We start from the raw sequence: 12080 nt of genomic DNA, 5'->3' as shown, positions 1-12080 counted from the left end.
GCTGGTAAACTTACCCTTCCAGCTGGGAGGAGGTAAAGAACAATAGACCACGCATACGTCTTTTTCACAAGGAGACATATGATCACATACTATCAGCATCCACAGTGTCCACTACCATATTTCTTCGATTAAATGTCTGGGCATATGTTTCTTTCAAACATTCTTTACCGCTCATGTTTAATAGAGGCCCGGTGTTTAATCTAGGCCTAGAGTTAATCATTTCAATTTCCGACTAAGGATTTACTCAGACCCATCTTCGGTACCATAGTTTGAAAGGTCTGTTTAGTGTATTTAGTGGAACAATGTGTTGTACACATATTGTTGTCCAAATACAAAATGGTGTGCCTTATGAAATTATTTGGAATCGATCAATAATAATTGAGAGAATTCCATGCATAATAACTACCCAGCTTTTATTGTGTTCAGATACCTCATACCCCAGCGTTTAATCGGGGAAATACGGTTCTGAACAAAACAAAAAAACAAGAGTTTTCATTAGACCGAAATAAATTAAAACATAAAAGTAGAGATGACCTGCAAAGGTGTGAAAAGGAAAAACCTTCTGATACCAACAAACCCTTCATGTTCATAATCATATTCTCTGCAGGCCATTGTCACTGCAGCATACGCTCGTCATGACGAAGGCCCGGGTTCGATTCCCAACATGGGTACAATGTGCGAAGCTCATTGCTGGTGTCCCCTGCAGTGATATTGCTGGAAAATTGCAACAAACGGTGTAAAACTATACTCACACACTCTTCGACCGAAGACTACTTTAACAATTAAACAGATTGAAGTAGATGTAATTCTGTTGCTGGTATCCATTCACTGGTTTAGATCATTTAGACATGCCCACTAATGCCAAGACTAGTGACAACCCGGAGGGCTTTACCTTCCCAAATCTAATCCAAAATGAGCTGTTGACTAGCTGAATAAACTCATGATGTCTATCCCCAATAGTTTAAGCAACTTGAGTGATAAAAGTAGACACAATTTATTGATAACAACTTCTTTAATACTGTCAAGAAGACGTTTCCGTACAGATCCTTATACCGTTGTCAAGCTGCCTTGCCAGTATTAAAGAAGTTGTTATCAATAAATTGTGTCTGCTTTTTTCACTTTAATCGGTATACATCCTTATCCTGTCAGCTTGACAACGGTACAAGGATCTATACAGAAATGTCGCCTTTACAGTATTAAAGAAGTTGGCATCCTTAGATTGTGTCTACTTTGTCATCCGTCATCTGTCAAAGTAATGCCTATCAAACAATTCATTTGAGTGATAAAGGTCACACATATTTACACAAAACAAACGCATCCTCAAAACTAAATAAATGTATACATGCTTTCTCACTCACATATTCTCCACATACACATGTATGTCAGTTTTTCAAGGTCTGACTAAAATGTCTATTAAGAGACTTTTTAGTGTACTTAAAGAGTGCTGACAATTGTCACAACCTGTGACGCAAGCCATATATATTTAATGCCTCCATAAAATGCCCATGTGGGAAATAAGCCACACTTTTGAAATCAATGACTTCTACTGAAAGAAAAGTACAATAATTGAAAATGTTATTCTCAAAATCAAATTGAAAATGCAAATTTAATAATCATCAGATAACCATCATTCGTTTGAACCTTTACCAAGAGGGATGGGAATTCATTTACAAAGAGATCAAGGAACATTCGATTCTATCATATTGCTTCAGTTAATCTGCCAATGCGATCAGGTGTTCTGCCTTTGCACAGTGTCATGTACATTAAGCCTATGGGCTAAGTGACAAAAAGTGAGTGAGCGAGTATGTTTTTACGCCGCTTTTTGCAATATTCCAGCAACATCACGGTGGGGAACACCAGAAATTGGTAATGTATGAAACATTGTACCCATGTTGGGAATCGAACCTGGATCTTCGGCATGACGAGCGTACGCTTTAACCACTAGGCTACCCAACCGCCCAAGTGACAAAAAGAGAAGTGTGCATACCTGGTATATCTGCAGGTTTCTCCTTTCATAGAAACTGGATTCTGGATTGATAGGTCAGACGCCGCTTTTAACAGTATTCCAGTTATATCGCGGCGTGTCAGCTTAATGTGGGAGGAAAGCCCGAAGTGATGCAGGTGTACGACATTTACCACTTAGGTGAAACCCATAAGCACAGGTATGGTACTGACAAACCTAGAAACATAAACGGGGCGAACCGGGATTCGAACCCACAATCATAGGTTTCTGGCGTGACTAAGGGACACAACTCTGCACGGCGAATCGCGGCGCCTTAGACGACTGGGCCACCCTTGCCCCCATCAGACAAACAGAGTGTCACAGTATGGTTTTGCTACAAATTTGACCACATCCTCTCACATCCCTTCAAATTTGTCTCCAAATTATGCAAAAACTCTAATCTCATGTTGTCATGGTTATAAGGTAATGCTGTGTGCGTGTGCGTGTGTGTGTGCTCATGTGTGCATGCATGACTCCATGCATGCTGCACTCAGCAACATCCCTGCTAAATGACAGCCGACAATAAATAATCAAATCAGGACCAGACAATCCTGTGATCTCAAATGCTAAGTAACATTCCACACCAATGGGGTATGATGACACGCTATCTACCAGGTCAGTAAGTCTGACAGCCCAATCCATTAATCTCCCGACATGAACAACACAGGTTGGTTGGGCAATCTCTACCCCAGAATATACCAAAGTAATAAGCAAATGGTGTCTACAATTTACTTTCCTGTTTGAAAGCAAGAGACAGAGGTCAGACTAAATTGTCAGCAATGTCCAACAATCAAAAGTTAACTTGCTATTCATGTTTACATAAACATGACATTTGCACAGCTTAAACCATCTTCCTGAGGCAAGGGAATTAACTTTTTTTTTTAAGTTTCCACCCTTACTAAACTAGGCTGGGCTTATGAAGTTATATTTTGGCTGGTCTAATGAGTTTATGCATAGTCCAAACGAAATCGATATCCGGTTCGAAAAAGCCCAGTGCAGATTTTTGTCGACTGCAAGATTTGCAAAGCATGTGTACCGACCACTCAGCATCAACAGATATATTCCAAATCTTTCCATGTTCCTAATAAATGTGCTCACGTGATTTGATGCACTTCGTGAAGAAAGAACCTTTTTATTACAATATAGATTTTGATTATGAATACAGATAGTCTTGACTGGGTGCCGCCATTTTGTTTGGAGCAAATGCAAGTGATATGAGAAGGGGAATCTGATTAGTCAATAGGAGGGTCATAGAAGGGACATAACTTTTAATTGCCACTGGTGGCGTGACGAGCCCAGAAATTCCAGCCTAGTTTGGCAAGGATGGAAACTGGACTTTTAAAGTCAGCTAACGCCTTTGCCTCGGGAAGATGAGCCTAAACATTTTGTCTTTAGCATATTCAGTCTCTCTTCTTTATGGCAAACGTGAAAAGAAAGTACCATTGAGGTTGTCTGATCTTGGTCAAAATCCTTCATACTGATCACACTAAAAAGATAAAGTACTTCTCAAGTATACTACCAATCATGACTGTTTTAGGCCACAAAATGTGATACCAGTACTTATTGGTTCTCATGAAACAGTTTTTCAGAAACCATGGCAACGATGTCCAGCATGAATTCAACTCATTCTGGCTCTCAGTCCAATATCAAATCTATGCCAAGGGCGGCACAAGTAGATCACTATAGATACCCAAATGCACTGGCTCTTCAAAAGTCATTGCCCAAGAACAAATGGATCTGATTTTTCCAGCTTCATGACGCAAATCATATTTGTCTGTTTTCATGGTAACAATGTCTGTCTTACTCAAATGTTCCTGCAATCTGGAAACATTTCTTTCATATTCATAATGCTGTTTCCAAGTCAAAAGATGTATACAAAAATAGTGAATTCCCTAAGTCCAGCCAGCGTTACCGCCTCCTCTCCCCCTTCTGAGTGCGCTTCTTCTCTGTGTCCTTCCTGTCCTGGGCCTTAGCCTTCTGGGCCTCGCGGTCCTGCTTGTCCTTCTCACGCTTCTCATCCGAATCCTTCTTTGCTTTATCTCGTTTCTCACGCTCTGATTTGTCCACGTCTGTCTTGTTGGTGTTCCGGAACATCAGTTCTGTGACTGTCAAGGGATATAGCTCAGACGAAAGAGCAAGTAAGATGGATTTTTGTGCCAATTTGACAATATTCCACCCACACAAGAATAGGTGACATAAAGAAAGGGCTTTAAACATCTTACTCATGTTGGGAATTGAACCCAGGTCTGTAGTGTGAGGAGCCTTAACCACCATATCATCTTTAAATTCAGAGAAATCATTGAAAAGTATGTTTCAATGTATTATACATGTACAAAGCAATCATTTCTATTCTTACCTAAATGATCATTTATGAGTTTTTGTCACACTGACATTTAATGATGTAAGCTGTGATACATTTGGGGGTGCCAAATGTCAAAGGACAGTTCATCTCAACACTACTCCACCCAACTGATCATATTGCTGAACCATCCAAGTGTGGTGATCATGCACACCAGTCAGAACAAAGAGCCTACACAGGAGGATACCCAGCACAGTGAACAGTGGCACCAAGGGCCCCGTTCCACACAGCGATCGCAGCGCTAAGATGACCGTAACTCCTACACTTTAGCATAGGTTTATGACAGTTGTAGCTCTATGATCACTTTGTGGAACGGTGCCCAGGTCCCACTTCAACACTTGCCCCTCCCATACCGTTAACACACCAACAGTTCTAGTTTGTTGTTAACACAGCACACAGCAATCTCATACCCCTCCCATACTTTAACACACCAACAGTTCTAGTTTGTTGTTAACACAGCACACAGCAATCTCATACCCCTCCCATACTTTAACACACCAACAGTTCTAGTTTGTTGTTAACACAGCACACAGCAATCTCATACCCCTCCCATACTTTAACACACCAATAGTTCTAGTTTGTTGTTAACACAGCACACAGCACACAGCAATCTCATACCCCTCCCATACTTTAACACACCAACAGTTCTAGTTTGTTGTTAACACAGCACACAGCACACAGCACACAGCACACAGCAATCTCATACCCCTCCCATACTTTAACACACCAACAGTTCTAGTTTGTTGTTAACACAGCACACAGCAATCTCATACCCCTCCCATACTTTAACACACCAATAGTTCTAGTTTGTTGTTAACACAGCACACAGCAATCTCATACCCCTCCCATACTTTAACACACCAATAGTTCTAGTTTGTTGTTAACACAGCACACAGCACACAGCAATCTCATACCCCTCCCATACTTTAACACACCAATAGTTCTAGTTTGTTGTTAACACAGCACACGGCACACAGCAATCTCATACCCCTCCCATACTTTAACACACCAACAGTTCTAGTTTGTTGTTAACACAGCACACAGCACACAGCAATCTCATACCCCTCCCATACTTTAACACACCAACAGTTCTAGTTTATTGTTAACACAGCACACAGCACACAGCAATCTCATACCCCTCCCATACTTTAACACACCAACAGTTCTAGTTTGTTGTTAACACAGCACACAGCACACAGCACACAGCAATCTCATACCCCTCCCATACTTTAACACACCAACAGTTCTAGTTTGTTGTTAACACAGCACACAGCAATCTCATACCCCTCCCATACTTTAACACACCAATAGTTCTAGTTTGTTGTTAACACAGCACACAGCACACAGCAATCTCATACCCCTCCCATACTTTAACACACCAACAGTTCTAGTTTGTTGTTAACACAGCACACAGCACACAGCAATCTCATACCCCTCCCATACTTTAACACACCAACAGTTCTAGTTTGTTGTTAACACAGCACACAGCAATCTCATACCCCTCCCATACTTTAACACACCAACAGTTCTAGTTTGTTGTTAACACAGCACACAGCAATCTCATACCCCTCCCATACTTTAACACACCAATAGTTCTAGTTTGTTGTTAACACAGCACACAGCACACAGCAATCTCATACCCCTCCCATACTTTAACACACCAATAGTTCTAGTTTGTTGTTAACACAGCACACAGCACACAGCAATCACATACCCCTCCCATACTTTAACACACCAATAGTTCTAGTTTGTTGTTAACACAGCACACAGCACACAGCAATCTCATACCCCTCCCATACTTTAACACACCAATAGTTCTAGTTTGTTGTTAACACAGCACACAGCACACAGCAATCACATACCCCTCCCATACTTTAACACAACAATAGTTCTATTTTTTTTTTTTTGTTCACTCAGCAATATTCCAGCTATATGACGGTCTGTAAATAATCGAGTCTGAACCATACAATCCAGTGACTGATATCATGAGCACGGATCGATGCAACTGGGATACAATGACATGCATTAATCAATCCTTGTTCCCCCAGTCACCACTTACGACAAGCATGGGTTGCTGAAGACCTATTCTCAACCCGGATCCTTGATCCTTGATCCTGAAGCAGGACCTACACGAATTGCAATACAATTTTTGGGCCGATACACATCACTAGTGAACACAATGAAGGATACGGTCAGCATCTCCAGCAGGACCCCCTGCAGCTCCCCCTGGGTCGTCGCTCGAGTCAGAGTCATCACTAGGAAGTGGTCAGGAAAATAGCTCCAGAAACAGGCAACAAAACATTGTCTTGTGCATCATTGTGAGAAACACTATTTTTAAAAGTGGTTAGAGACATCACTAATTAAGACTAAAGAATACTACTATAGTTATCATTGCATGAAACACATATTGTTTCTTTAATTGCAGCGTAATGCTGCATTCAGCAATATTCCAGCAATATTCATGATAATAAATCATTAAAACAATGTGTACAATGGTGTAAATATTGAAATAAAACTAATCAGGCAAATCACTGCAGAATACTGTACATGTTTTGATTAATAGTACAAATATGAATCAAATCCAGTATATTTTGTTCATGCTTGAAAGGATACTCTCCTTCAGAAACCTGACTGTATTGTGCCAGTATAGCAGCCTTTCTTGCCTTCTCTTCTGCTGTAAGTTCTCTCCCTTTGGTCACAGTCAATTTCTGGGTGCTCAAGATCTTCGAGAGCTGGTCTTCAACACTAACTAGTTGTCAACAGAAACAAAGAACATTATGAATAAGTCAATGGCAATTACCATGACAACATGTGTATGTCTTTCGGGCACATGGACAAATAGTCATCCACACCAGTGACATTAGAGTGGTATGTTTCTAAAGTTCTTACAGTTGAAACTAAAGTGAGATGGACACGCTGAGAGTGAGTGAGTGAGTTGGGTTTAACGCCGCTTTTAACAGTATTCCAGTTATATCACGGTGTGTCACTGTCAGCTTCATGTGGGAGGAAAGCCCAAAGTGATGCAGGTCTCAGACGTTTACCACTTCGGTGAAACCCACGAACATGGGTATAGTGGGCACTGAGAGAGAGAGTGAGACTGGGGGTGACAGTGAGACCGAGAGACAGTGAGACTGAGAGAGACAGTGAGATTGAGTGAGACTGAGTGAGACAGTGAGATTGAGTGAGTCTGAGTGAGACAGTGAGATTGAGTGAGTCTGAGAGAGACAGTGAGATTGAGTGAGTCTGAGTGAGACAGTGAGATTGAGTGAGTCTGAGTGAGACAGTGAGATTGAGTGAGTCTGAGAGAGACAGTGCGATTGAGTGAGACTGAGTGAGACAGTGAGATTGAGTGAGTCTGAGTGAGACAGTGAGATTGAGTGAGACAGTGAGATTGAGTGAGTCTGAGTGAGACAGTGAGATTGTGTGAGTCTGAGTGAGACAGTGAGATTGAGTGAGTCTGAGAGAGACAGTGCGATTGAGTGAGACTGAGTGAGACAGTGAGATTGAGTGAGTCTGAGTGAGACAGTGAGATTGAGTGAGTCTGAGTGAGACAGTGAGATTGAGTGAGACAGTGAGATTGAGTGAGTCTGAGTGAGACAGTGAGATTGAGTGAGTCTGAGAGAGACATTGAGATTGAGTGAGTCTGAGTGAGACAGTGATATTGAGTGAGTCTGAGTGAGACAGTGAGAATGAGTGAGTCTGAGTGAGACAGTGAGATTGAGTGAGACTGAGTGAGACAGTGAGATTGAGTGAGACTGAGTGAGACAGTGAGATTGAGTGAGTCTGAGTGAGACAGTGAGATTGAGTGAGACTGAGTGAGACAGTGAGATTGAGTGAGTCTGAGAGAGACAGTGAGATTGAGTGAGTCTGAGTGAGACAGTGAAATTGAGTGAGACTGAGTGAGACAGTGAGATTGAGTGAGTCTGAGTGAGACAGTGAGATTGAGTGAGACAGTGAGATTGAGAGAGACAGTGAGATTGAGTGAGTCTGAGAGAGACAGTGCGATTGAGTGAGACTGAGTGAGACAGTGAGATTGAGTGAGTCTAAGTGAGACAGTGAGATTGAGTGAGTCTGAGTGAGACAGTGAGATTGAGTGAGTCTGAGTGAGACAGTGAGATTGAGTGAGACAGTGAGATTGAGAGAGACAGTGAGATTGAGTGAGTCTGAGAGAGACAGTGCGATTGAGTGAGACTGAGTGAGACAGTGAATTGAGTGAGTCTGAGTGAGACAGTGAGATTGAGTGAGTCTGAGAGAGACAGTGCGATTGAGTGAGACTGGGAGAGACAGTGAGACTGAGAGAGACAGTGAGATTGAGTGAGACAGTGAGATTGAGAGAGACAGTGAGATTGAGTGAGACTAAGAGAGACAGTGAGATTGAGTGAGACTGAGAGAGACAGTGAGATTGAGTGAGACTGAGAGAGACAGTGAGATTGAGTGTCCCAGCCCTAAAAAGTATATTTTAACCAAGATTAATCATCTTAATGATCAAGATTGCAAACAGCGAGAGACAAAAGCTTCAGACCTTTAGATCTTTATGTGGGAATACACTGTCTCTATACTTACAAAGTAAACAAGACAAACCCATGTTACCTGTGTATGAAATTATACATGCATTTGTGATAGATGTTGTTTATTGGATTCTTTCACACAGCACTCAACAAGTCCAGCAATATGACAGTGGTCTTTAAATAATCAAGTCTGGACCAGACAGTCCAGTGATTGACATCATGAGCCTCAATATACCCATTTGGACTGCGAAGACATGCATCAACCAAGTCAGCGAGTCTGACCACCCAATCCCGTTAATCACCTCCTACATTGTGATATAGTCACTTGGTGGTTCCTTCCTCATGAAGCTGAAGACATGGTTAATTCCCCACATGGGAACAATGTTCGGAGATTTGTTTGGTGTCCCCATTGTGTTATAGCTAAAAGTGGCACATGAACATCCTAAAAACTCCTAGAACATAGCTATGTAGAGAATTTCACCTGAGTGTCTTCTGATAACAAATACTGGTATATATCAACACGACTTGATAAAAGTGGAAAAAATCTGAGGCTTGCCAAAGAGTTTTTCCACTTTTATCATCGAGTGTTGATATAACTGATATCAAAAGACACAAGGGTGAGATTTTATTTATCATCCAACATCATTCTTCCTACTTTTTTCAGTTTGTAGACGGTGATAACCAGTGTCCTAAGTGTAAAAAGTACTGCTGACAGCTTCAGTAGTAGAGCCATTAGTGATGTCATTTGACTGTGACGTCATGGTAACCAATGTGGGAACCATCTTTGGATGATAAATGAACGATGAACACAGGGTGAAATGGTATCATCAAACCTGTACACTTACTTTTATCTTCAGCCCCTGAGTTCTGTTTGCCTTTAATTTCTTCCCATTTCTCAATCAGCTCTTCACATACAGCCTCAGTACCATCACTCTGGAAACACATCAGTTTGACACATTATAAATACAGTGGTGAGATTCACTGGTGTACAGTAGCACATATCTAAAGAAATTCACAAAATAATTACACGACATGATCGTGACAATATACATAGTGATATATCTATATATATATATATATATATTTATATACTCTGTTATGTTATAACAAATTAGTCAGGCACTGTATGCCCCCCTTAAACAACTGCTTGTTTACCAGTTGTTGTTGTTGTTGGTTTGTTGTTTAACGCCACACTCAGCAATAATCCAGCTATATGACGGCGGTCTGTAAATAATCGAGTCTGGACCAGACAATCCAGTGATTGATATCATGAACAGCGATCCACGCAATTGGAATCTATGACATGCATCAACCAAGTCAGCGAGTCTGACCACCCGATCCCAGCATAGCCACCTTTTACGGCAAGCATGGGTTGGTGAAGACCTATACTACTCCGGAATCTTCAGGCAAGCCGTGTAATCCAAGTGCTACGCTCATGGTATAATTTATAGTATTAATTTATTAAGCTGCACATAAAGTAACCCGATATTGGAATACAGTATAACACTGCTGGAAAAAATAATAGTTTCAGATACAATTTCTTTCGATCATTGCATAAAATACCTTCAAGTTATATACGATTGGGTATTTTTTAACCGAGTCACCAGTAGATCCTGGAGAAAAGTTGTGTACAGGTGATTGCTATTCCAGGCTCAGTTAACGAGACAAATACGCACAGTAATCTTAATCTCTGCAAAGAAAACAACACCTAATGGAACAGGAAACATAACTGAAATGGTAAATCATTATTTCAAGTGATGTTTTATCATGATTTTCAGATTTTCATTGACCAAGTTTGTTACAGATCTTCTGTTCTTTCAGCTGGAGCGATATGATGTATTTTTTGATAGCGTTTAGCCTAGTACTCAAAATAACAGTGTAATATCAGCATGTGCGTTTGAGGGTATGGGAATTAACTCTCAGCTTTCAAGTATTACGTTAGATTGTTTACTAGATAACGGAAGTCCTCAGATAAGGCCATTTGTCGTACATCTTGACCGCTGCCAGAAGGCAAGCAGCAGGCCGTCCCAATGTATCAATTACACTCATCGGCACCACAGTGATCGTTAATGATAATCTACTGCTGAGGCGTGCCCTTTGGTATATGGTCTCTGGTACGGGTCAGCCATTTTCACCTGGTATGAATCGTCTAGTTTCCTCAGATATAACCCAATGTACGTTAATGAGTTTCTTATCTCAGAGTTCATCAGCTGATAATATGGAGATTGCTCTGAAGTCAGACATGTCAGAATCAATCTTATTATAATCAGATCTGAGTTCTCGCTATCGCTAAACAAAGATCTGAGGACATCCCATATTACGGGTCACGTCAGAACAACCTTTCATCCGACCAATCAAAGCATCACTTACCAGATCATGAAAGTGACAGTCAGATTGTGTGTTTCTAACCATGCAACCTCGAAAACCTTAACACGGGCTATTCAGAACTGAGAAGACAGTTACAGCCCGGCTTCTGATTCTGTCAAAATTATCGTCTATCTCTTGCTCATGTGGGATAAACATTTGAACAGAGGAGGCATTGCACAGTACGTGGGAAGCACTGCCATACAATCTCAACCATATATGAGATATTCCGGTATGTTCGTTTGTTCAGTTTTCAGAACTGTGTCAACATATTTTTCAAGCTTAGTCTAAAATGGAAGTCGCCACGTTGAAGCAAGTCCCGTAAAGCAAGTCCCGTACGTGGTATAGTGGCAGCGAGAACTCAGATCTGATTTTAATGAGATTGTCACATTGTGTCAGATTGGAGTCTGCATGCATGTCAGGACAGACACTTGATGTCAGTGTGATCCCTGTATACTAGATATTGAATACATTACGACAAACATGGGAACTCCGCACCTATCATGGCCAAGAATAACCACGCGTTTACAGCTAGTTGCATCTTGTTCAATGATCGAAATCTGAACAATCTATCAAAATATGAATACATACCACTACTTCTGCAATTATTCCTTCCAAACTCTCCCTTTTCTCTTCATTCGACGTATCTGTGTCTAGGATTCCGGAAATGTATGTTACAAACACTTCTCCATCCACATCTGGGTTCAGTGAAATCAATTTCTGTGCCAACCACTCCTCGTATGGACTTACGGAGGCTGCCATTTTGAATGAATGTAAAAGGGAAACTCAAAAGCGAAAAGTAACGACCGCAATGTTACTCATGGTAGAAAACGTTGACACGGGAATA

General features: G+C 41.1%; 1 protein-coding gene across 1 annotated transcript; it reads right to left on the bottom strand.

The window, feature by feature from the left end:
- Window positions 1-2456: 2456 nt before the first annotated feature.
- On the bottom strand, window positions 2457-11995 carry LOC139474386 (coiled-coil domain-containing protein 43-like). Its single transcript, XM_071257377.1, has 5 exons — window positions 11825-11995; window positions 9715-9802; window positions 6975-7110; window positions 6552-6616; window positions 2457-4101 (listed from the first exon to the last, which is right to left on the bottom strand). Exons 1-5 carry the CDS (start codon window positions 11993-11995, stop codon window positions 3911-3913), a joined length of 651 nt encoding a protein of 216 aa, XP_071113478.1. The 3' UTR covers window positions 2457-3910.
- Between the last annotated feature and the right edge of the window lie 85 nt (window positions 11996-12080).

Source organism: Haliotis cracherodii, unplaced genomic scaffold (genome assembly GCF_022045235.1).
Source record: "Haliotis cracherodii isolate W230 unplaced genomic scaffold, xgHalCrac1.p SCAF_1, whole genome shotgun sequence".
Classification (NCBI taxonomy): domain Eukaryota; kingdom Metazoa; phylum Mollusca; class Gastropoda; order Lepetellida; family Haliotidae; genus Haliotis; species Haliotis cracherodii.
The sequence above is the reverse complement of the archived record's forward strand: the minus strand, read 5'-3'. Positions and strand labels throughout refer to the sequence as shown.

Coding starts and splice junctions, on each gene's coding strand:
- LOC139474386 (XM_071257377.1), bottom strand. CDS start 11,995: ATGGCAGCCTCCGTAAGTCCATACGAGGAGTGGTTGGCACAGAAATTG. Junction 9,803..11,824: donor GAATAATTGCAGAAGTAGTG/GTATGTATTCAT, acceptor ATGTGTTTCCAG/AGTGATGGTACTGAGGCTGT. Junction 7,111..9,714: donor CTCAGGGGCTGAAGATAAAA/GTAAGTGTACAG, acceptor GTTGACAACTAG/TTAGTGTTGAAGACCAGCTC.